This window comes from Vipera ursinii, assembly GCF_947247035.1.
Source record: "Vipera ursinii genome assembly, chromosome: 5".
In the NCBI taxonomy this organism is placed as follows: Eukaryota; Metazoa; Chordata; class Lepidosauria; order Squamata; family Viperidae; genus Vipera; species Vipera ursinii.
The window spans coordinates 18,010,693-18,038,064 of NC_139518.1; the positions used below are offsets into that span (position 1 = coordinate 18,010,693).

Consider the following 27,372-nt stretch of genomic DNA (forward strand, 5'->3'; position numbering starts at 1 on the left):
TTAGAATTTTACAGGGAAAACTGTTATAACATGATTGATGCAAGAGGGTGCAGGAAATAGGGAATTCTTCTTCAGCACAAAGATTTCACCTCCAATGGATTTCAGCTCCATAGTCTACTTGCAGTAAGCAATATTGTTGTAGGGTTTTGAGGGTTCATAAACATGGAAAATTTGACACCATTGCAATCAATCTTTCAGAGTAAAACTCAGTACTCATATACAGTGGTACGTTAGTAACTCAACTGCTGTGAAACTCATCAAAATTTAATACTTAATGCCTTTTTGATGTGAAAATTTTGTGCCGGTACTCATCTTTTGTTTGGTACACAACACACAAGCTAGAACTTGTCGGTGTCCACTGCCTTGTGATTCACTACATTATTCCTTATGAGAAAATTATGGTCCTAAGTTGAGGATTACCTGTGCTATAATCCATAGATAAAACAGATATCAGAGCCAGCAACTACTGAACTTTATGGAAGTTTCTTTGGGGCATTATAACAACATTGTTTAAGAGATACTGTTGAAAGACTGTGTGATTTGTCAACAGGACTGAAGAAGGAAAAGATGCTGTATAGACTTTATAAAGAAAGATCCAGTTTGCAATAAGAAGGCTAGAAAAAAAAAGGACACGTTTGTTCCTTACCATAATAAAATTCTCCTTGCTGATACATCATGGGAATTTGTACTTCACTTTCATCATCCTTCGTAAAGGAGAAGGTTCTCGTGTTCTCCGGTCTAAACTGAGACTTCCAGTTGCCCTTAAAGTAGATTGCATTGACAATAGCCAAATGAGTGAGGGCACTGAAATCCCTTGCTGAGACAAAATCTTTGATCATATCTGTCAGATGAAAAGAGAGAAGCAGCGCATCAATCAGCAGATTTAAATGAGCATTTAAAATCAAAACTTCACCAACGTGCTCAATGAAAATAAGCACGTAAGCAAATAATTAAAATAATTTCTAGATAAAATATTTTATGCCCATTTTAAACTACTACTTGGGCAAAGAAGTCAACAAAAGTTTCAAACACGAGCAACCTACACCATTTAAGTATGATTATTTCATTCTAAATTTATATCACACTTTTCCTCCAGAGCTCAAATGACAGGCATCTGTATTGCATCTTCCAGTTTTAAACATTCAGCCATATCTTTGTGAAATTGATTGGGCTGAGGTAGTGACTGGCTATTACCCTCCCTCCCTCCCTCCCTCCCTTCCTCCCTCCCTTCCTTCCTTCCTTCCTTCCTTCCCTCCCTCCCTCCCTCCCTCCCTCAGATATGAATTTGTATATCCATGACTGAATACTCAATATTTATTTATTTATTTTATTTATTATTAAATTTGTATACCGCCCTTCTCCCGAAGGACTCAGGGTGGTGAACAGGGCAATACATATCAAAAACAAGATACAAATACCCATATGAATACCCATATGAATTCAATACTGATTGAATACTCAATCAATCGCTACACTACACTGGCTTTCTGTCCCAAAACACTGACATGAAAACAGTATTATAAAGTTTTACTAACTTAATCAACTAAATTTAACTGCAGCTCTGGAGAAGCAAAGTGTCAATGGATACAAAGCAGATTAACTTGCCACTACTAGGATAACTGAAAGCTGGAACAGACTTCCTGTATTTCCTCCCAATGATCAACAGTGAACCCAAAAGGAATTGGATGACACAAGAGAATCTAAAAGGCTCCTGCTGGCCTTACAAATGAATGCTGTGTCTCATTCTGAGCATTGCTTCTAGGAGAAAAAGTCTGTTTAGTAATTCACCGGAGGAAACTGTCAAGAGACTTTGAGATCTGCCTTCGGAGCTTTGTCCATCAGTCTAGAACCTGATCGTTAGCTTGTTTGGTCATTTCTTTTTGCACTTGACCCCATCAAGCTGTGATAGTAGACTGGATCTCTAAGTCCCCCTTGCTCATAAGACAGTGTTGCATTGAGTTTTTCCTCCTGTGAAGTTGCTATTCTGTTCTGTGGGGAAAGATTAACGAATGCAGGGTGCAGGATAACAACAGGCAGTTCTATATTTGAAAGAGAAAGAGATGGACTTTGAAAGCCATGTGTTTTTCTCTCTAGGGTCTCTTCACAATACTAAGAAAAGCAGAGTATGGAGTAACTTTCCAGTTACTTCTTCCAATTCTCATGAGCACATCTGTAGTTGTATCAAAGCACAAATTTAAGAATTGTATAGTTATTTACAGCTTTGCAACTCCATAGGTAGGGTTTGCAAAAAGATTAAAAAAATTGTCATTTTTTTTGGCTCTCTAGCAGTTCTCAGGATTTTTGCAGAACAAATCTGCCAGCTTGGAAACTCCTAGATTTCCTGCTCATAGCTCCTCTTCCTGCTTTGCATCAAAGGAGATGAGCCAGGGGGTTTCAAAAGCTTCAAATCCACTCTTTCACCACCAAGAGAAAATTTGCTATATTGTGAACACAACTGCATACGAAATATATAAGCATAAGTATAAGCACCCGCATACAAAACTCTCACACCAATAGAGGAGAATATTTGTAGCTCAGAGTTGAAATGAGGGGTCTAGCACTGATGATGCTACCTAGTTTAGGTAATGAAACATCTGCAAGAAAACAACCAAGCTCAGAGAGCACCAAGGACCCCTCAAAACCTCATAGGAATACAGTAGTTTACTATGAAATGGAACTCACAGGGAGAAACTTTCTTAGGAGAATGAGTAAACTCACTAAATGGCCAGAAGTTACATTATACAGGTAGGCATCATGTTATGACTGTAATTGAGTTTAGCTATTACGATAATTAACAATCCAGTTTTGATTGTGTCCCCCCCCTTCGCCGCATGACCGTTTTTGGGCTTTTGGCAACTGACCCACATTTGCGACGACTGCAGTGCCCCCCTCAGTTAAGGGACCATGATTTACAGTGTTTTCCTAGAAATTGGCATTTGCTCCCAGTTTCCGGGAAAACTCAGCCCACAGCAAACAAAGGGTTTGCTGAACAACTGTTGCTTTCGCTTAATGACCTCTATGGAAAAAGATCAAGTTAGGTCTGGTCACAGGGTGACCTGCGTTATGACTATCACAACTTAATGATTGTAATAGCTAAACTTCTAAAATCATTTAGAAATGTTGTTGTTAGTTGCGAAGTCGTGTCCAACCCATCGCGACCCTATGGACAACGTTCCTCCAGGCCTTCCTGTCCTCTACCATCTTCTGGAGTCCATTTAAGCTCACGCCTACTGCTTCAGTGACTCCATCCAGCCACCTCATTCTCTGTCATCCCCCTCTTCTATTGCCCTCAATCTTTCCCAGCATTCGGCTCTTCTCCAGTGAGTCCTTCCTTCTCATCAGGTGGCCAAAGTATTTGAGTTTTAGCTTCAGGATCTGGCCTTCTAAAGAGCAGTCAGGGTTGATCTCCTCTAGGACTGACCGGTTTGATCGCCTTGCAGTCCAAGGGACTCGCAGGAGTCTTCTCCAGCACCACAGTTCAAAGGCCTCAATTCTTTGGTGCTCGGCCTTTCTTATGGTCCAACTTTCACTGCCATACATTGCAACTGGGAAGACCATAGCCCTGACTATACGCACTTTTGTTGACAGGGTGATGTCTCTGCTTTTTAGTGTGCTGTCTAGATTTGCCATGGCTTTCCTCCCCAGGAGCAAGCGTCTTTTAATTTCTTGGCTACAGTCCCCATCTGCAGTGATCTTGGAGCCCAGGAAAATAAAATCTGTCACTACCACCATTTCTTCCCCATCTATTTGCCAGGAATTGAGAGGGCTGGATGCCATGATCTTGGTTTTCTTAATGTTTAGTTTCAACCCAACTTTTGCACTCTCCTTCTTCACCCGCAACAAGAGGCTCTTTAGTTCCCCTTCATTTTCTGCCATTAGAGTGGTATCATCTGCATATCTTAGGTTGTTGATATTTCTTCCGGCAATCTTAATTCCAACTTTTGATTCATCTAGCCCTGCCTTTCTCATGATGTGCTCTGCATATAAGTTAAATAGGCAAGGCGACAGTATACAGTAGCCCTTTTTTGGGGGGGGTCTGTTCTAACTTCAAGTGCTCTTAAGTCAAGGAGACTGTAGAGACTGTCTATTCTAACCTGGCTGCTGATATATTATTTTCTCACTGTATCACATTTTATATATGGCTAAACAAAATCATATAGTTTGCTGCTAGTGAGATAGGAACTGCTTCATATCTCTGGACCTAATAACCATGATAAACTTAATTTAAAAAGCTCAAGGTTGACTCAGCCTTCCATCCTGCCGAGGTAGGTAAAATGAGGACCCAGATTGTTGGGGGCAATAAGCTGACTTTGTAATAATGCCGCTTGGGGTGTGTGTGAAAGCCCTAATAAGCAGGCATATACATAGAATGAAGGCTACTGCTAAGCTTGTAAGCCACCCTGAGTCTTCGGAGAAGGGCGGGATATAAATGGAATTAACATAAAAATAATAACATCCCATAATCTTAGCAAACTTTAATAGTGCGGGTGGAAGTACTCAGAATTCAGGGGTAGGCAACCTTGGCTCTTTTATGACTTGTGGACTTCAACTCCCAGAATTCCTGAGCCACAAGACATAAAAGAACCAAGGTTGCCTACCCCTGACTTAGACTGAGAGTCAATGACTCAGATCAAAGGTGAGATGTAAACACTATGCATACCTGCTGAGAACTCATCTGCGCTGAATCGGAGGATAGTTTTTTAAATAAGTATGCATATGAACAGATTATGTCACTGACAGTATGAATGGAGTTACGGGCTACCAAGCGCTATCGCAGATTGGTTTTTTAAAACAATTGCATCAAAACAAATGAACAAATAACTTTTTTTTTACAGAAAAGCCTACAAGCTAAGGATGAAATGACAGATTTAGGAAATAATCCACCCTGGATAACATTTTGCATCAAAGAAATATTATTCTACATTTTAATGATATTTTGGAATCCCACGCTAATCAAGTAAAGTTACTAGAAATAATAATAACAATCCTGTCAAGACTTTTCACAATATTGCTCTAGTACTTACGGGTTTATCTACCTTTTACTAAAATATTTTAGACATGTACCAAAATGCAGAATTTGAAACTGGTGGTGGTGGTGGTGGTGGTATACTGTAGAAATACCTATTTTTAAACATCAGTCCATGTTTCATTTTTGAAGAGATACCAATGCTATTATTTCTGAACAGGCCACTGAGCTATATATAAAATGGGCTTATTTTAAAAGTGCAAAGCTTGTTTCACTTGCAGAAACTTGAATTTGATTATTCTTCAGATGATGTCAAAGCTAAGGTCTGATTCTGCTTACGCAAACTAATAATAATAATAATGATAATAATAATAATAATAATAATAATAATAATAATAATAATAATAATAATAATAATAATAAGTTGGAAGGGACCTTGGAGGTCATCTAGTCCAACCCCCTGCTAAGGCAGGAAACCCTATACCATTTCAGACAAATGGCTGGCCAGTCTCTTCTTAAAAATGTCCAGTGTTGGAGCATTCACCGGTTCTGGAGGCAGGTTGTTCCACTGGTTAGTTGTTCTAACTGTCAGGAAGTTTCTCCTTAGTTCTAGGTTGCTTCTCTCCTTGACTAGTTTCCATCCGTTGCTTCTTGTCCTGCTTTCAGGTGCTTTGGAGAATAGCTTGACTCCCTCTTCTTTGTGGCAGCCCCTGAGATATTGGAACACTGCTATCATGTCACCCCTCACCCTTCTCTTCATTAAACTACACATACCCAATTCCAGCAACCGTTCCCTATATGTTTTAGCCTCCAGTTCTACAATTCATTTACTAGGTTAAATGCTGTTTGCACTAATTGTGTGGCTTCTAAAACCTACATTTGCACTCTTTCTGGTAGTGTATCATTGGCTATATTATTATTATAGGCAATAAAATACATTCTAATAAATAATGGGATATGTAGAGTCATACCATTGGTCTATTTAAGCCAGAGAGGTAGTAATTTTCCAAGAATTCAGGAATTTTTGTAATGCTGGGAACTAAATGTGAAATCTTGTGCATGTAAACCATGTATTTTTCCACAGACCTCTCATCTTAATGGCATTGTTCCACTGAACAATCTTTCAATAATATTGTTTTAAAGTTTCATCAATAGTTTAGCAATGTTTTCTAGGCTTTAAAGTACTAATAAAGAGTGTGGCATCTTTGCATCAAATCCGCCAACATTTGTTCAAGGAGGACAAAGAGACATCTTGCATATGTTAGTGCCTTGAGAGGCTTGTTAGCCCAATGTAGCAGCTGCCGTGCATACATTCAGAAATAAATCATTCCAATCAGAATTCATTTTCTGTGATTCAGGGTTTCCAAAGGGAATGGTTTGTATGCTTTTTGTTATAATAATTCTGAGTTTGGAATTCTGCACGGACAGCAGTGAATTAGATAATTATATCAGATTTCACAGGATTCATATTATGCATATGGAAAGATTTCCATTTCAAGCAGAGTGCCACTCCTTTCATTACAGGAAGAGAAGCCACTGGTGCCCTGGAGACTATGCTCATTTTCCATTTTTTTTCATATTGAGCCCCAAACCCTGGATTTTACAAAATTAAAACGTTTGGAGTAACTCTATGTGTGTTTGCGTGTATGTGTTGGTGTGCGTATGTATGTATGTGTGTATATATAGTTGTGTGTGTATGTATGTATCTCTGGAGAATACATGCATATATTTATGTATGTATGTATATGTGTGTGTCAGCACACAAACAAGTATACACAAACACACACACTCCGACACATACACGCAAACATACATAGGGTTATTCCAAACATTTCAATTTTATATCTGGAGAAGAATTAGACGTAGTAGACCACCACAGATACCTTAGCCAACAAATCTCAGTGGAAGGTGATACAATAAAGGAAATTGAACTGTGTGTTAAATGTGGTTAAGAGGCATTTGGCAAGCTAAGCATAATATTCAAGAACAACCTCCCCTTATGCCTGAAAAGTTTTCAATCAGTGTGTGCTATCTGCTCTAACATGGACACTAACCTCACAATTGGTACAAAAATTATGAGTGGCACAAAGAGCCATGGAAAGATACATGCTTGGCATTACAAGACAAGAGTAAAAGAACTGAAATGGAAACGGGATGGTCACATAGCAAGAACTGATGGCAGGTGGACCAAGGCAGTCATAGAATGGATCCCACTTGTTAAAAAGCATCCACGAAAGAGATCGAAAACAAGATGGATCCACATCAGCATATATTCATATACATATATATACATATGCATATATACATATACAGTATACACACACACACACACACACACATATATATATATACATATACATATATATATATACATATACAGTGTATATATATATATATATATATACATATATATATGTATGTATGTATATATATTTCTAAAATGAACAATTTTAAGTTTCTCCACAATGACTGATCATATGGAACCAAAGCAAATTGAAATTAAAGTACATTAAATCAAAACGATCTTCAAAACCTGGAATTTAACCGTGTGTCTCTGTGTCTGGGAGTAAATGGCAAACAATGATAATCCCTGACATTGAGAATTGGGAAATAATTAGGAACCTACTGTTGGTATGGTTCGCCACCCATTTATTGATGTAGCTCGCAACAGCTATATTCTGACTGAAATCCACAGCTTCAACGTCAGCTTTAAAGTATTTTTTCAGCAGCTGCAAAAATTTATTGCTAACATGATATCCATTTTGCACATAAAGGGAATTGGCAAGCTTCATCACGTAATGGCTATCCTCAGTAGCAGCCATGTCAGAAAGATCTTTTAGGAAGGCAAATTCTTCACCTGAAATTAGAGAAAGAGATTAAAATTGGTCTGACAGAACTGGCAAGTACATTGAGAGCTTAACGTATCTTACTGCCTTCCTAAGGGAAAAAGGATTAACGATCACTGATATTTCAATGAAGTCAGTTACTAAGAAATACTTCACATAATTAACCTTTCTTTGAGAAAAATGAGAAGAAACAAGGAAGGCAAAAGCTCCAAAGAGCTTTACAGACAAAACTCCATTTTAATATGGACTTCTTTGGTTGTATTGCCAGGAAGTGGTCAATAGGTACACCATGATTTCCCTCCTTCCTTTCCAAGACCTTTAAAACTGAATGCTGTTTCTACCACTCAGTTGTAGGATAGACCAAAGACTCAAGTTCTCCGCCATAAGTGGCATCTGTCTAGTAAATGCTCAGCTCCATCCAGTCGACCAGACTCTACCCTGAATTAAGGAATTACAGGGTCATGAAAAGAGAGTGGTAGATAATATCATCAGTGAACAGATGATATTACTAGTTGGGTAATGAAACCTCAGCAAATTCAAATAGCACCAAGAATTCCATAGTTCAACCCTGAACTTAGTTCAACCCTAAATATTGTCTTTTCTATTAGCTGCATCATTAAGAACATTAAGAACCCAGACTTGTGTTTTAATTGACTTGAAAAGTATTATTGAAGCATGTTACCATTTTTCAAACCTTCATAGCCCATGGAGTGCTGAATTTCTTTCAGGGTGGAACCATGAGCACCGAGCTCCACCATCCCCATCGTTATCGCTATTCCCAGTGGGGAGAAAATAATATTTTCATCTTCTCCTGTAGCTCGCAGCTGACTGTAAACATTCACCGAAAATTCTGCAATGGTTTCATCCGGAGTACTGGTGCTGAAGGCTTCGCTGTGCAAAACAAGAAGCAACAGGAGTCCAAGAACAAACATGGTCGAAGGGTTTCAGATCTGCAAGGCAAACAAGGAAAATAGAAAAATGAATCTTACATTGTGCACACATGATGGATTAGTGGGATCATTAAATCAATATGTGCCTAATGTAAAGGGAAGAATGTTTTTCTGGATTTTAAAAATGTTTCCCACTGAGACAAAAAAAACCCAAGTCACTCAAGAATGGAACTCAGAAAAAAGAAACTGTGTTCCAAGTAGTGGCTTGGTTCTTTTTTTATCATTTTGTCATTAAAAAAAGGGGGGGGGGGTATTGCCCCATATGAAACAATGCTTGCCCATCACAAAGGAAAGAGCTGTGAAAAGACTAACATCATCTCTTCTATCTACAAAGCAAGGCTTAAGACTTTTCCTGGCCCACTTCTTCGTTTTAGATTTTTCTTTGTCTTCAGGGGAGACACAGTGACAGTCCCAACTTTCGGGGGTTCAGAACCAAAGAACATGAAATAAAATAGGATACAACATACTAAGAGTAAGAGACAGTGAGAGCTGTGTATATTCTAATGCCAGGATAGAGAGAAATGCTGCCAATCACAAGCTTGGATGATCAGCACACCAAAGATAACCTGCAGCTAAGGGGCCCTGTGGTAGCCAGGATCAAAGCTTGAGAGACCTGGAACCAGAAAAGCTTTCCCAGGCTGAGGCAATCCATGAGTCAGAGAAGCTTCCAGAAGCAGTGGGGAAAGAGGTGGCGGCAAGTAGTACTGGCTGCAAGCATTTCTGCATACAATAACCTTCCAAAGGTTTAGACACTGGGTGGTATCACCTTGGATACCTTCCCTCTCTCCCAACTGACTATGCACTGGATGAATCCAAGTATGGGGACCCAGCATTAGGTGGCACCAGCAGAGCAAATCCTCTGATTTCTGGGATTGTCCTGCTTCTTCTGGGCTAAGAATTCAAGTCCTCCAGGCTTGATGAGAACATAGTAATGAGATTTCCCTTCATCATTACAATGGCAGGTGGAACACTGGATGGATGTTATGGTACACTGGGAAAGGGGTGGGACTGGAGGACAGCGATGATATGGGTTAATCTAGTGAGGTCTATCATGGTGGCTCAGCACCCTGAGAACAGGATTCATTGGCAACTCAGGACTTCTCAGGTCTATGCATATAAAATATGGGATCCCCCCCTTAAGAAAGAAATTCTCCACAGTTGATTATATGCTATACCAAAGCAGCTTACAAGGAACAGAGACTATTTCAGAGTAAATGGGAAGAGAAAAAAGGCTTATTCCCAGAAGTTCACCAACAGAATCATATTCCACATATGACTGAAAAAAAGATATTTTCTCCACTGGACGGGAAAGAATTGTGTGCAGTGTCTTCTAGCTAAAAATGACATTCTTCTCTAATCAAGTCCATCTTGGTGATCAGAATGACATTTTGTAGAAATTCCAAGTTCTGTTCTTCATCACACAGGACTACTTTGGGGCAGCGTTTGAGAATCAACAGAGTTCATTCCAAGCCACTAAAATTTTAATTCTTAAAAGCCTTAGGTCTTCAAAATATAAGACAACTATTTTCTGCATTATTTTTCCAAAAGAAATGAAAAGTCTCAGAAAACAGTTAGAAGAATGCTAGAGACTCTCTGTGAATAGTCCTTATGTCATGTTGTTGTTGTTAGTTGTGAAGTCGTGTCCGACCCATCGTGACCCCATGGACAATGTTCCTCTAGGAGGTCCTTTTTGTACTGTCCATGGGGTTTTCATGGCAAAGATACTGGAGTGGTTTGCCATTTCCTTCTCCAATGGATCACGTTTTGTCAGAACTCTCTGCTATGACCTGTCCATCTTGGGTGGCCCTGCACGGCATAGCTCATAGCCTCATTGAATTACGCAAGCCCCTTTGCCACAACAAGGCAGTAATCCATGAAGGGGCCTTATGTCATATGCACTATTTAATACTTTCATTTTAAATCATTTTAGACTTTTCATTCCATGGGAATAGAAATCACTCTGTTGTCTTATTTTTATATATAACTTTATTAAATTTCCCAAAACATAAAATACAAGATAGCAAAGAACAAAATTGGAGGGAAACGGGGTAGGGACCAAGAAAAAAGGAAAATTGGGGATGCAAACAAGAATAGCAACAGCACTTAGACTTATATACTGCTCCACAGCGCTTTACAGCCCTCTCTAAGCGGTTTACAGAGTCAGCCTATTGCCCCCAACAATCTGGGCCCTCATTTTACCAACCTCAGAAGGATGGATTGCTGAGTCAACCTTGAGCCGGTGAGACTCGAACTGTCAGGCAGCAGAAGTAGCCTGCAATACTGTATTCTAACTACTGTGCCACCATGGCTCGAGAAAGAAAAAAAAGCTATAGAAAAGAATAACTTCTGACTTTCTTCGGTACAGGTACAAGCATAAAATGCAATAATCCTTTGAGTTAGAATAAGTCATAACACACAGTACTGCTATATTCATCAATAAATCTAATCGTCAAATCCCAAGATTCATTTCTTTCAGTTTCAAGCAAAAAACCAAAACCCACAAGTAGTTTCCAAATAGAGAAGGTTAGATAAAGTGTTTTCTTTAATCAAAGTGGTTAATTTTGCCATCTCTGCCAACTCCATTAATTTCAGCATCCATTCTTCCATTTGTGAGTCCATCTGTACACATAAAGAAGACTTGCTGCTGTTGACATATTGTATATAAGAACAGAGTTCCATTTTTTTCCTGTCTGTCTATCAAACTTAAAAGAAAAGCTTGTTATATCGATTTGCTTGGTTAGTGTAGTGGGAAATAAGATTAATAAATAAAATAAAATGTGATACTAGAACCAATTTAACAATTTAAACAGCCCTAGCAAATTGGGCTTAAGTGAATAAAATACAAACTGGGTCTAGATGAATAACATGTAGTCCACATGACCGACCTGATTTTTACAACCTTTTCTGTGGTGGTTGTAAAGCAAACTCTGTGGTTGTAAAGTGGATACTGCAGTCATAAAGTGAACCAAACTGTAGATGCCTATTTCTGACAAAACTCTTGTAAAACATGGTCACATGATCACAGGTGCTGCAAACAATCACAAATGTGGCCCTAATGCCAACCTGTTTCGTAACTGGTGGAGCTTCAGATTCAGGTTATAATTCCGTTTTTGCTTGGTCATAACTTCAAATGGTCACTAAGCAACCAGTCATAAGTCAAGGACTTCCTGTACTGTGGTGTTGTGGCAAAGGCACAGTACTGGAAGCACAGAGATGCAGATTCTTGTCCATTCCCAGCTCTGGAAGTTCATTTGATAAGTTTTGGACCAGCCAGTGTCTCTCACAGAATTGCTGTTATGGGGAACCTACCTCATAGGATTGTTTTGTGGGGAAACCCAAGAAGGAGCCTGGCATACACTGCATTAAACCCTTGAACAAAAGGTGAGACAGATATCTAACAAATATATAAATTATTAAGTTAATGTGGTATTCAAGCAATAGCAGCTCGAATCTTTCATCCCAGCCAGTTTTAGCCTATTTTTGTGGACGTTAAGTGCCTGATTACCAGGATAGAAAGCAGAAAAGATAGAAAACAGAGATGTCCCAAAACACATTAGAAAGATGTATAATGATATCTATTCTGTGACACTACTGAACGGATTTTTTCTTTGTAAAGATACACTTATCCATCAGAAAAGGTCTTAAAAGTCACATTCTTTTTTCCATAGCAGAATGAGGACAGAGATAATTCATGGATATGTTTCCAATACCCCAAACATCTGTGCCATATCATAGTTCTGAAAGTGCAGAGATAGCCGTAACCTCAATTAGGGTATGGTTCATTTATGCCTATTTACCAGGACATGTGTATTCTTCTCTCCAGTGACCTTTTGCAATCATAATACTTAACATTTATATGGTGTATCTTATTAGCAGACTGTTCCACAAACATCACCTAATTAAATATTGTGGCAGCTCAGAGCAGTGTACAATTAAATGTTATTAAACCCATTTTATAGGTGAAGAAGCATCAACTAAATAGGTTGTTTTGTGTATTTTAGCAATAACACTAAAGACCGTTTTTTCCAAAAAGGTTTTCTTTCTTTCTTTCTTTCTTTCTTTCTTTCTTTCTTTCTTTCTTTCTTTCTTTCTTTCTTTCTTTCTTTCTTTCTTTCTTTCTTTCTCTTTCTTTCTTTCTTTCTTTCTTTCTTTCTTTCTTTCTTTCTTTGTTTCTTCTCTTTCTTCTTTCTTTCTTTCTTTCTTTCTTTCTTTCTTTCTTTCTTTCTTTCTTTTCTTTCTTTCTTAGAAAAAACAATAAAAGAAAATTCTATTCCTGAATCATATGAGTTCAGGCTGCAGACAGGATAAAGGAGATCGCAGTCAGAGATGTATTTAGGATGGGTGGAACAACATTTCGTGACCAAACAGGCCATATTTTTGGGGTCAGGTAGGGAGATGCAAGGTTCTTATAATTCCTGATTTAGTAAAATTGGGGTTCGTTTGGAAGATAGTCATCTGGAAATACAGGATGCAAAGAATTCATTGAATCTCAATGATATCCACTGTCTGATTAAACTTACATTGCAACTAAGTCAGAAAAATGCATGAACTCTTAAACATTCCTTTCAATATTGTACAGAAAATGTGCTTCCCATTTACTCAAGAGTTTCACATTACAAAGTTGGCAAGTACAAGTCATTATCAGTAATGTTGCTATACTCACTACGACTTAGCATCAACTAAACATCTAATCTCTGCAGAACAACCAAAGCTGTTTTTCAAGATTGTGTTGAATTACCAAGGTTGCATCTTCAATTACTATGCCAAATATTATCAGGGACTACATACTTGTTATTTAATAAATCAATATATTAATTCAAGTCCATAGGGCATGAAGGCTGAATGAAAAGTAATACCAAGCTCCTTAATTTTAATTTAAATGGGGGTACTTAACAGAAAAACAATCCTTGAAAGGAGCTCTTTTGTTACTTATATTTAGTTCTCCACATAAATACCACTATTCAGTACATAATTTTGCTATGATGAACAAGTTTCTTAAAGCTGTCACAAAAACAACAACAAAAAACACAACAACAAATCCAAACAAAACAATGTACCACACTGTCTCTTTAACCAGATCTGATGTGAGTCAAACAGATGCCCACTGTTTCCCTTCAATTTTGGGAAAACGTGGAAATCACACAAAACCAGGTCTGGGTTATATGGTACAATTGGGTAAGACAGTGATATTTAACTGGTCAATTTATTTTTGAGTTGTTTACCAGGTGACATCTAGAATTGTCATATTGCAGCATTTTTTTTCCATTCCCCCCAAAAAAATTCTGACTAATCTTTGTTGCAGTGTTTTGAGACACACACTGTAGCACTCTGAATTGACAGTGCTACCAGTTTCAAGGAAATCCATGAGAATAATACCATTTGTGTCCCAAAGGATGCAACCATGAATTTTTGTGCCTAAGACAGGTTTTTGATTCCCCCATCCCCACAGGTAAAATAGTATGTTGATATTCTATGGCAGGCATGCCAAACTGCCAGCCTGTGGGCTGGATGTGTCATGCCGAAACTGCGCCCACTCCATTGCTGGCAATGGGAAAAAAGTCGTGATACATTGCGAGTTTGACATGCCTGTTCTATGGGCTGACATTTTATTTCTGGGTCATAATGATGAGCCTACATTTTATTGTCTGTCACAATGCTGTGAAGAAATTCCTCACCTTCATTTTCATAGAATGACAACTGCTGGCAAATTTCAACTCTTGAAGCTTTCACCTCTTTTGTATGAAAAGAAATCATCTTAAACAAACCTTTTAGCATTGAAGAACATCACTTATGTGACCCACACATTCCTGTGAGATGCAAAGCTTGACAGCAATTTCCCTGATTGTCCTTAATCACTCTATCAATTTTTCTCATGTGAAATTAATCAGCTGCTGTCACAAGCTATCCATTTTATTCTTGATCACACAAATCAGCTCTGCCCAGTTTACCATCCTTATTTTTTTTTGGCCCAGCAATGCCCAGTATTCATGCCAAACTAATCAACACTACAAATACCCTGCATTCAGTGGTGAATTTCAATTGAAAGAATTCCTTCAGCTGTCAAAAATTCAATCATGGCAATCTTGCTTAAAATGCAAGATTGCATATCACAGGTTTCATTTTATGAATTATAGCAACCACTTTCTACCAACTGAAGTGAAAGACAAGATGCCAAAAAATGCATCAGAGTGCCTATTGCATTAAAATGGGGTATTAAATTACATTAAATTGCCATAGTTTGGTAACACTGGAGGCATTACTTTTCGTTCAACCCTCCTATAGTGGCAATAAATAAGGGAGTCTTCTCTATGCATTCATACTGGGAATGCTTTCTTGACCTGATCACATCCCATGGAATTGATCCAGTTGCTTCCTCTGTAAAACTTCTGAATTCTTAACCTAGTGTCTCCAGTAATATGTCCCATCCTTTCTAGAAGGTGCATGTTTTCCTAGGACATAGAAGCTGAAGACGACCGAGTAACTGTTGTCTTCTTGCTACTTAATATAGCAGAATGAAAACAAAAATGTCCACGCTCACTATGAAAGGCTCAACTACCTATTCTCCAAAGCACCTGAAGGCAGGACAAGAAGCAATGGATGGAAACTAATCAAGGAAAGAATGTCTCTGGAGATTATCAGTCATCCAGGTCATGGTTGTCCCAAAGGTGCTTTTTCAAAAGGCAACTGGACTTTTTTTCCTTCAAGACTTTGCGCTTTGCTGAAGAACTGAAGAAGCTTTTGGGATGAGAAGCAAAAGGTCTTCAAAGAAAAACAAAGAAAGTCAAGTTGCCTTTTGAAAAAGTACCTTTGGGATCAAGGAGAGAATCAACCTAGAACTAAGGAGAATTTTCCTCATAGTTAGAACAATTAATTAATGGAATGACTTGCCTCCAGAAGTTGTAGGTGCTCCAAGACTGGAAGTTTTTATGAAAGATTGGACAGCCATTTTGTCTGAAATGGTATAGGATTTCCTGCTTGAGCAGGGGGTTAGACTAGAAGATCTCCAAGGTCACTTCCAATTCTATTATTCTATTATGTAGCGTGTCCATAAAAGTCATTTCAGATTTTTCTTGGGAAGATGTGGAGAAATGACCGAGGTCCAGCCAACATTACTTTTATTTCAAAGATTATAAGAGTAAATGATCGAAACATCTACATTCATTCATGATTGTTGCCTTGAAGTGAGAAGGGAAGCAAATAAATCTAATAAATAAAATAAAAATAAATAAAATAAAATGTGCCAGTGGTACTTTTGTCATTTGAAGAAAATAAAACAACTCTGACCAGGAGATCTGGATCTCATTCTAGCTGTGCCATCAGATCATCCAGTAGCCATTGGAAAGCTATTCTTTTTAGGCTATATAAAGAAAGAATAACAGTGAAATTATCTTCTGTATCAAACAATTCTTAGTAATGAGGCTCAACTCAAATGAAGTTTGTGTTCTTCTAGCATTGTTTAGAAAATAAATAAATAAATAAAAATGCCTCAGTTATCTCAACACATATATCCTGTCATTTTAACCACAATTACAAGCATTTTGCTGCAACTGACACATAAAACCTAAAACAAAATAATAGGCCATGTTTTAGCTTAACAGTATGAATATATGCTCATGTTTTTTTTAAAAAAAAATAGCTTGTATTAACTGAGTACAAAAAAATCTCAGAAAAAATAAACTATATACAAATGTCCACTTAGAGATGGTAATAAAAATAAAAACCACAATAAAGTTTGCTTAATTCTCAGAAGGCAAAACTGTAGCATATCACCAAGAATCTATGGTTACAGACTTTTAAAATGCTTTCATTTCTTCATTTAGTCTCTATCCTGCCTGTCTTAGATGGTTTCCAGTTATAAAATAGAATGCAAATTATTTAAGATGACAGTGCAATCAATGCAATTCAAGTCATTAAAATCAATTAACAGTTAAAGAGGGTAAAGATTTGGTTTGGCTGCTTTCCTAAATTGTGCAAGAACAGTAGGTGGGTGTCAAAAAATACCACCCTGGGCAATATATGCAATTGCCAGGAAGACACAGGAGTAGCATTCTGTTATATATCACATAGTGAGGAACATCTTCCAAAGATGTTAGGCAACATTGAAGGGTACTGACAGTTGATTTAGCAGGGAGCAGTATAGTTGGATGCTATCAATGTATTCAAATCAAATATTTTTTATCAAGGTCCTTGAGCAGCCTTTACAATAAAAAAGAGTACAATGAAAAGAGAGATCATTTAACACAAGCAATTAGTTATTGGGGGAGGAAAAAATATTAGGACAATAAAACAATAATAAAAGGTAAAGGTTCCCCCGCACATGCATGCTAGTCGTTTCCAACTCTAGGGGCCGGTGCTCATCTCCGTTTCAAAGCCGAAGAGCCATCGTTTGTCCGAGGACGTCTCTGTGGTCATGTGGCCGGCATGGCTAGACGCCAAAGGCGCACAGAACGCTGTTACCTTCCCACCGGAGTGGTCCCTATTTTTCTACTTGCATTTTTACGTGCTTTCGAACTGCTAGGTTGGCATAAGCTGGGACGAGTAACAGGCGCTCACTCTGTTACGCGGCACTCGGGATTCGACCCGCCAAACTGCCGACCTTCTGATCGACAAGCTCAGTGTCCTAACCCACTGAGCCACCACGTCCCTTAATAAAACAATACATCTCATTAAAAGTTTTCTGCAGTTGCATAACTTGATGAAGATATTTGATATACGAGTGTGGGGTTAGCATCCCTTAAAAATAATAAATATACAACTTATTCTGCGTAGACCTTGTTTTTGGAAATTTGGGAAATTATTGGCGCATCATAGAAAAGGCACCTTATGAGGACATGAGTGAAAATTTACTTCTCTCGATTCACAAAGGCAAAGTCTCTGCAAATAAAGAATGCAAGAAAACCTCCTTCCAGAAATGCTGATAGAAGTGCTATCAATATATCCCTTTTCAAATTTCCAAATAAACTCCTCCATAGTTTCATGTTTATGTAACATGGCAGAGCCTCTATGGCAGATAATCTGCATACCATAGGGGACCAGGTGGGATAATACATCTATGTGATGATGGCAGTTCTCCAGCACCATCTTCCATAGCAACCCATCTGGAAGGAATGGAACCTTTGCAAAGGTTCCACCAAGACCATTAAACAGCCAAGAAGAATATTTTGGTTGATGGCATTGAACATTGCCAAGAGGTCCAGGAAAATCAGCAGAATCACAACTGCCACCACTTAGTGTTTGGCTTTGGTGATCACCAAAGCTATCAAACTGTATCATATTCTTTGGTTGAAACAGGTCCGGATAATCCCATTTTTTCCCTGTGAAGTCTTATATCTGCCTCTTTGAAATCAGTGCAAAAATATCCAATAAACTTTTGAGGTATTGATCATCTCCATTTACATGGGGATAATGCCAGTCTGGTCAATTTGATCAGCTAAGTATGGTAAGCACAGGAGTGAAAATCAACAATCGATTGCTTGGATTTTGTGATCAACAATAAAAATAATCCATAAGAACAACACAAATGATTGCTAATATTGCCTCCCTATGAACTGCCTCAATACTTAACAAACCAAAGGCAATTTCATTGTTTGGACAAAATAATGAAAAGTGCTCACCACAATATATTCATGAAGTAGACCATACAGCATCCAAAGGTATTGTTGACTTGTGCAATGAAAATAGAGAAGTAGGTTCTGTTTGCTGCAGATGGGCTCTAAAAAAGGCCTATTTTTTTACCAGCCACTGATCTGATGTTATAAAATAAATCTTACACTTTGGAAGGCCCATCTACATGACTTTAGATAGACTGCCTTACTTCTCTCCAACAAGTAGGTTGGGATCATCAATATATCTCCCAGTTATTACATAAGGATGTACAAACAGAAATAGAAAATAGAAATAGAAATAAGAATAGAACAGAACAGAACAGGAGTTGGAAGGGACCTTGGAGGTCTTCTAGTCCAACCCCCTGCTTAAGCAGGAGACCCTTTACCATTTTAGACAAATGGTTGTCCAGTTACTTCTTAAAAGCCTCCAGTGTTGGAGCACCCACAACTTTTGAAGGTAAGCTGTTCCATTGGTTGACTGTTCTTACTGTCAGGATTTTTCTCTCCGGTTGGTTCTCTCTTCGTTCAGTTTCCATCCATTGCTCTTCTCTTGCCTTCTGGTGCTTTGGGAAATAGGTTGACTCGCTCCTGTTTGTGGCAGCCCCTCAAATATTGCATCACTGCTATCTTGTCATCCCTAGTTCTTCTTTTCACATACCCAATTCTTGCAACCTTTCTTCACGTTTTAGCCTTCAGCCCCCAGTCATCTTTTGTCGCTTCTCTATGCACTCTTTCTACAGTCTTTTTTATATTGTGGTGACCAGTCCTTTTTTTGTAGAAGAAAAAGGTGCCGGAACTCACACATGTCATACAACCCGCCTTGCCTACCCTACAAGGTTCCATCCAAAAAAGGTGCCGGAACTCCATTCTGAGCGCTCTATGACAAAAAAAGCCCTGGTGGTGACCAAAATTTGATGCAGTATTTCAAGTGTGGTCTTATTAAAGCACTATAAAGCGGTAGTATCACTTTATTTCTTAGTCTTACCAAGTCATAATTAATAAAACCAAACAAATTCCTTCCCCCAAAAGCCCCAAGTTTCACCCAATGTTCATACATAAAAGTGAATGTTGACCCTTGTACCCCTGCCTCATCTCCCAAACCATCCTGGGAGTCTCCAAAAGGCAGAATTCCTTTAAGAATGAGATGGAAAATCATTGCACTGCAGCAAAATGGCTTCTTCCAGGCAGAACTTTAACACTCCAGCTCTACACAGATGGCTGGCAGGCTAGTAGTTACCATCCAAATTTCTCTCCTGTGGCTACTTGTGTTCCAGTCTTATCTTTGTTTGGCAGGACTGCATCAATTATTCTTGAACAAAACTTCAAATAATTTGGGCTCGCAGCCCACATATTTAATGAAAAAATGGGAGAAGTATTTTTTAAAAAAAATTCTAGAAATGAGGCATTTGCATTATTAATCTGGGGAAACTGTTTTAAGAGATAACAACAACAACATCCTTATTGTAGTTGCTTTCCAATGAGTGTCTATGGGAAAATGGCAAAACGTGTCAAAAGAATGCAATACATCACTTTTCTATGAGCATGAGAACATTGCACACACATATACAATGAGGAGACTTTGCATCCTGGCATCACAACACAAATTTCTTCACTATTAGATTTTATTGATGTGTCTGGTGGAAACAAGGATGCTAAGAAGACATTTAGTTTTTCCAAAATTGGATGTGTGCTTTTTTTCTACAATCCATTCCCTAAAGAAAGAAATGAAAGTCCCCAGTTTTCTCCATGGTTAGCCCTTCTTACAGAAGTACTCCCTTCTCATACCACCCCAGAGTTCTCTCATAAGATGAATTTAGCAAAACTCTGCAGTAGTAATACTGAATGACATATTGAAAGTTTGCAGGCATTTTGGAGCATCTGAAAGTCTTTTTTTTAAAGCTGCCAATAATTCTCTCAAGTTAACACTTATGAAAGGTTAATGAGAGGGAGAGATTTCTACTATGTAGACCAGCAGTTCCTTTGCAAATTAAGTCACAAGTACAGCCCCACAAACTGAATCATATTCTTCTAAAGCTAAATTATATTATCCTAGTGTGCATACATATCATTATCCTAAACCTTCATGAGATGCTGTCATATATAGAAACATATTACTTTTTGAACTCAAAGGTGGAATTCCTTATTTTTATACTAGAATGACGTATAAGGGGAGTAACAATACTATGCATTTTCTATTGTCTGTGGCCAAGCCAGCCATGTATTTTTATGACAGAGATACTATTCAGACAACCCTATCTGGACTGCAACAGTCCAGGTGAGCCCATGATGGAAGCATCTATACTAAATTACTATTGTCATCTAGGGCTTATTTGAACTTTTGCAATCCAGCTATGGTAGCCTTAGATATCATACTTCTGGTGTTAGGAATGATGGCTAAAAACTGAATTCATTTCAGCCAGCATTGTCTGGATTGAGGGCCAAATCCATACATCAGGAAGGTGTGAAGATAATGAGAAATGCACAGACAACATGGCAGCAGCAATGCAATAAATAAACACTCACAATCTATGTAGTCTTTTTGAGAAATCACATACATACAGTTAATCCCTTGCACGTCATCCATAATTATATTAGAGGTAACACATATCACACACACCACAATTTAAAATTATTAAATTTGTGCTGAAGCTTCTAAGCTCAAAATAAATTGGGGAAAAGGGAGAACAGTGGGATTTTAAAAAGAACAAAGTGAATGGTGGTGAGAAGGCTTTAACCTATAATTAAGAAAACCAAACTAAGCTTAATTATTTATTTTAATAAGTATTTCAACATAGGTTCCCAGGGCAATGAAGAAGAAGAAGAAGAGGAGGAGGAGGAAGAAATGTTGTTTCAAAACTGTGAACCCATTTCAGCAAAACAGAAGAACGCAACATACATAAATTAGAAAGTAAAATAGAGTTTAAACAATGGAGAGATCAGAAATGTTACCAGGCTTGAACCAAGAAGTGAATGCTAAGCAAGTCTCTGCTTGACAGGCAGTTAAAAAATGGCATATCAACACCAGAAAGGCCTTGTCCACTTATCTCACTTCAGATGAGGTCCAGGAATCTGGGATTCCTGTTAGATGGAAATTAAATGCTTTTCAATGTGTAACAGTGCTACTGTCATATAAAGATGAAGATTATTGAGGAAGTGAACCAAATTCCTTTTGCAAAAAAACAAAAGGGATATATTTCTATCCCTACACTCATCAGTGATGAATTAATCCACCTACCACCAGATTGGCCACTTTAGAGCCAGTTTGTTCTAGGAGAGCCAGTTTGGAGACCTGGACTTTTTATGACCCATGGGTCACATCCGGCCTTTTGGCTGTCCCTATCCAGCCCATGGGGTTGGTGGTGTTGGAATATGAGATGGAGTTGATGGGGGTGGGGGAGGGGCAGCATCAGCATCAGGAGCAGGGCAGGGGTGGGGTGGGACAGCAGCCCTTCACAACAGTCACAGATTCTCATGTGACCCCTTGGGAAAACTGCGTAGCCCCTGAGTTAAGGCATCAGGCTAGAAATCAGAAGACTGACAGTTCTAGCCCCACTTAGGCATGAAAGTTGGTTGGGGGACTTTGGGCCAACCAGCAGGAAACTGTGAGTTGTAGTCCCGCCTTAAGCATGAAAGACAGCTGGGTGACTTTTGGTCAGTTACCCCCTCTCTCAGCCCAACTCACTTTGCAGGGTTGCGGTTGTGCGGGAAATAGGAGGAGGAAGGAGTATGAAGTATGTTTGCTAGCGTGACTTAATTTATACAAATTTATTGTACACCATCCAGAGTCCACTCTCTGGGAGAAAGATATTTCAAAAATGTGAAAAAAAAATTAATAAATAAAAATAATAAAAGTGGAATTAACAATAAATTTCAATTTTTTACTGCTGATAGGTTAATAGCCCATTTGTAGTCCTGCCTCTCAGGCTGTTTTTATACTAAAATACAGTTCTTTGAACCCCATAATTTACTCTGTAAAGGACATCAGTTTTCCTTTCTGCTTAGTGCCTTTCATTTTAATCCTTTTGTCTTTTTTCCTTCTTCTTCTTTTAAAAAGGATAAAAAGGTAATTCAAGTATGCTGCCCACCCTCTTCTTTTGTTGACTGGAGCAGAAAGCTTTGTTAGATGTCTCTACAGATTGCTGATATTACCGTGCTGCTGCTCTGTGATTAAAATTAAAAATAATTAGATCTGACCTTTAGTCTGATTGAGAAGAGACTGTTCCTGAGCTAATGTAAATTTATGCAAATCTATCCTTTAAATATACAATTACAATTTCTTCAATCTCTACATTCATTCTAAGTCCTTACTGAAATCTATTATCTCATTTTTCCTGCTGCTTCTTCCCCCACCCCAACTCCCACTCACCTCCAGGATCCATTTCTGCACTGGACAGATTCGAGAGGCATGTGTTTGTTATTCCAGATGTTTCGGTGTGAATCATTTTCCCCCCCCAAGCACGTTGAAGAGACAGAGGAAGGGTTAGCCATGAGGAGAAAAAAAAATCCCAATATATTTCTTAGATTAGCCAAAATGTTATAATGTTTTGAGTTTATTAAAACTCATATTGTTTGTTAGATTAATCTTTTGCCTGTTTTCCAAGAGGTTAAGGTAGCTTAAATGGGGCATTCCCTTCATTTGAACTTCACAATCACCCCATAAGAAAGGCTGGGTGGCATTTAGATCCTAAAAAGATTGCAAGTATGTATCCAAACTATCAACCTAAATGTTGGAGATGTGATGGCGAAGATGTAACGTATTTTTATATATGGTGGACCTGCAAAAAGGTTAAGGCTTTTGGGATAAAAATTTGGTGGAATATGCAGAAGATCTTCAAGCAAAGGATAAAGTTTTGTCCACAATTGTTTTTATTGAGCATAATTACAGATGCTACTGTTGTGGACATTAAGTTGATGTTGAACTTAATTACTGCAGCAAGACTCTTAATAGGTCAATATTGGAAGAAGGAGGAACTGCCGACTATAGAAGAATGGATTCTAAAAGTTTCTGACCTGGCGGAAATGGCAAAGATTTCGGCTTATTTGAAAGATCATTCGCAAGAACGTTATATTATGGAGTGGAAAAAGTGGATTGATTATATCCAGAACATGGGACTAATATGGGACTAAAAAGTTTCACCTAGCATTTGAATAAGTTTTCTTTTTTTCCCTTTTTTATGTAATATTAGTATTGCTTGTAGTCATTTCATATGAGCTAGAGTGCGACAGATTTAATAGTTTATTGTTGTTAGCATATGGATGTTTATGATTGTTCTTTGTTTTTATACCTTGTACTTAGCTCTGGGAAGTCGGGGGGGGAGGGGGGAATGGGGGGAGGGATAGGGAGGGTTAGGTAGGGGTGGGTGGAGGGAGGGGGGGATTGTTAAAGATAAAATGTATTGTAAAACTTTTCAATAAAAAAAAGAAAGGCTGGGCTGAGAAAGGATGATAGAACCAATGTCAGTCAATGAATGTCCGTCCATGGTGTAGAGAAGTGCAGAGATAAACGTTGACAAAAGGAATGCAAAAGTTGTTGGGAGAATGATGGGAGGGGAAAATACTGGCAATCCTCGACTTTCAACAGTTCGTTCAAAGTTACAACGGCACTGAAAAAGGGACTTATGATCGTCTTTCACACTCACAACCATCACAGTATCTGCATAGTCATGTGATCAAAATTAAGACTCTTGGCAATTGACTCATGTTTATGACGGTTGCAGCCTGCCAGGGTCACGTGATCAGCTTTTCTGACCTTCTGACAAGCAAAGTGAAGTCAATGGGAAAGCCAGATTTATTTAACAACTGGGTTACTAACTTAACAACTGCAGTGATTCACTTAATAACTTGTGGCAAGAAAGGTCGTAAAATGGGGCAAAGCTCACTTAACAAATGTCTCACTGAGGAAGAGAAATGTTGGGTTCAATTGTGGTTGTAAGTCAAAGATTACCTCTAAATGGCTACTCAGTAGTCCTTAGAGAGACAAGAATATGAGAAAGGCTCAAAATAACATCACCTTGGTCCTGTTTGACATAAAGGACATAATTTTTAATGCTTAATGCCACTCTGGTAGACTTCCAAGATTCTAATACCCTATAACAATAAAGTAAAATTTGGGTCCTTCTTGCAGTGTCTGCTTTCTGAGGTGGCCTACCTCAAAGGACTAACAACAGCCTGGGATGGACTTGAACATGCCCAGCCGTATTCAATGTATCTTCAAGCAGTGAAGACTTAAAAATTAACAAACAAAAAAAAGCAAGGCATTTTTGTTTGGCCAAAATCTATCCATAATCTTTTAATTTCAGAGTCTTCACTTTCCATAACCTAATCCTTATGATATAATTCCTGGGAGAATCTCCATTATTTTCAGTTGAGTCAAATCGTTTATTCCTTGTTAGCCTTTTAGGAAAAAAAAAAGATTAGTTTCTCAAATGTTCTATATTTTGCAGAGTGTGTCAAGCTTCCTGTTTTTAATCCCCTTGTTTGTTTATGTTAACACAGTTCAAGCAATAAGAAATAAAGAAAAAATCAGAGATGAATTAGGTTTTGAAGGCAATGAATAGGATTAATTTGCAAGGGCAAACCTACAATTAGGCAGAGTGAGACAGCCACTTCAGACAGCAGAGATAAGTATCTAAAAGCAGCTAATTGCTAATAATTTAATTTTGGCCTGCTTAGTCTTTGGATAAGAAACTAGCAGGGAATCTGAGGTCTGTAAGATAAACAGAATTTATGCATCCATTTATGCATCCTGGAAGAAAGTACAAATGAATCACTGCCAAACTGTTGAAAACTCCATGAACACACCTGTGAAATAACTAAAACAGGAGTGTTACCCAATAGCACCACCACTTAAAGAAAGAGGTTCTCCCAGGAGTTTTCATCTGCTATAGCCAAACATCTTCTACATCAAAACTTTGGAACTGAGAATGAGGAAAAGCTGGGTCCTATTTACTACTTTATTTCAGGCAGAAAAAAATATGTATCTTGATCCAGCTTTGTTAATTTCTTTCATTCTTACTGGCGGCCTTTACGGGATTTCATTCTTTCCAACACCGATAACAAAAGCTAAAGAAGCAGATAGAAAAGAGAGGCACCCAACATTTAGTAGTCATCAATTTAGAAACATTTAAAGTTACAATGGACCTGCCCAGAGATATTTACAACCAGTTTTTAAAGTTATGATGACCATACCCCATACCCATGTTCACCTGATTGCATTTTGGATGCTTGGAAACTGGCTCTCCTTGACAACTATTTGCAGCATCTCACACTCACAGTCACTCGACCATGATTTATGATGCTTTTTGCCCATTTCCGGCCTTTTCTTCCAGTTTCTGAAAAAAAAATGCCAATTGGGAAAATTGGATTCACTTAATGTCCACCACAAAAAATGGGGGGGGGGAACCATGTATATGTGATGCTTTGGGTTATGACTGTAATAACTTATGACCATAATTCCAGGCTCAATTACAATCATATGTCAAGGACTACCTCTAATCTGGGGAAGCTTACCGTAGTTTTAAAAGTGAAGTGTATAACTATTGTGAGGGCAAAATAGCCCATTTTTGTGGCCTGAGGACTGCACTTCACTTCTGCTCTTACACCCCACCCTTGGGAGTGTTTGATGTTTCCAGAGTAGATGGAGACAACGTTTTTTAGATTGACTTTATTGTTTGGGGAGGGGGAATGTCTGAAGGAGCAGAATTGTTGCCATAAACCTTGCACCAATTGAGATACCCATTTTGTCACTTAATAACTTGAAAAAATGAGAAAGCCTGACATCTTCAGGGAGTTTAAGAATGTTTAAATGGGTGCTGCAAAGCTTAACGCACCCATTTTGTCCCTTAAAACATCCTCCAAAATAATAATTAAAAAAGTATCAGTCCAAATATTCCGTCGTAGAATTCAGATGAGAGATCTTTGTCTTAATAAGAGCCTTGGTGGAGCAGTGGGCTAATGCCTCCTTAAGTAACACCAGCTGCCTGCAATTAGTGCAGGTTCGCATCCCACCAGGCTCAAGGTTGACTCAGCCTTCCATCCTTCCGAGGTAGGTAAAATGAGGACCCAGATTGTTGGGGGCAATAAGCTGACTTTGTAATAATGCCGCTTGGGGGGTGTATGAAAGCCCTAATAAGCAGGCATATACATAGAATGAAGGCTACTGCTAAGCTTGTAAGCCGCCCTGAGTCTTCGGAGAAGGGCGGGATATAAATGTAATAAAAATAAATAAATAAAAAAATAAAATAATGCATTAATTTCATGCAGGGAGTGGAGATCCATTGGCCCACTAGATGTTTTTGCACTATAATTGCTGGAACCCAGACAGCAGCAAATGGCACACAATGCTAGGAACTATAGTCGAAGAAATTCTAGAGAATCAGAAATACTTTCCTCTCTGCTTTAATAGATCATTAGGAGCTTCAACGAGCTATTTTGGATCAGAAGGCAGAAAATACATAAATTAAAGTCTTTAACAAGAACTCTTTAATGGGAATAGAAGGTAGCAACTACTTGTCTCCAGCAATCTCCTAAACCAGAACTGAACATAGTATTTTTTTTAAAAAAATCTCTTCCTATTGTTTTGCAAGGGACGTGGTGGCTCAGTGGGTTAGGATGCTGAGCTTGTCGATCAGAAGGTCAGCAGTTTGGCAGGTCGAATCCCAAGTGCTGCGTAACAGAGTGAGCGCCTGTTACTCATCCCAGCTTCTGCCAACCTAGCAGTTCGAAAGCACTGCTATGGTGGGAAGGTAACAGCGTTCTGTGCGCTTTTGGCGTCTAGTCATGCCGGCCACATGACCACGGAGACTTCCTCGGACAAGCGCTGGCTCTTCGGCTTTGAAACAGAGATGAGCACCGGCCCCTAGAGTCGGAAACGACTAGCACACATGTGCGGGGGAACCTTTACCTTTACCTATATTGTTTTGCAGTAATTGACCTTCAGTGAAGTTTTGCTTCTGCACATTAAAACCTCATACTATCCAATAATGACTTTAGTTGCATTTTCCACA

The 27,372-nt window shown here is 38.5% G+C and overlaps 1 protein-coding gene across 4 annotated transcripts in view; it reads right to left on the reverse strand.

Annotated features, from left to right (window-relative positions):
- Positions 1–27,372, reverse strand: part of SERPINI1 (serpin family I member 1) — a 112,548-nt gene that overhangs the window by 34,932 nt on the left and 50,244 nt on the right. For 3 of the 4 annotated variants that reach the window (XM_083365068.1, XM_083365071.1, XM_083365070.1), the window contains exons 2-4: positions 8,495–8,762; positions 7,593–7,823; positions 647–841 (exon numbers count right to left, since the gene is read on the reverse strand). In XM_083365068.1, coding sequence (XP_083221194.1) covers positions 647–841; positions 7,593–7,823; positions 8,495–8,744 — 676 coding nt within the window. In that variant the 5' untranslated portion in view covers positions 8,745–8,762. Of the gene's footprint in view, positions 1–646; positions 842–7,592; positions 7,824–8,494; positions 8,763–22,733; positions 22,782–27,372 lie in introns of those variants that run through there. The other variant, XM_083365069.1, reaches the window with a different exon arrangement.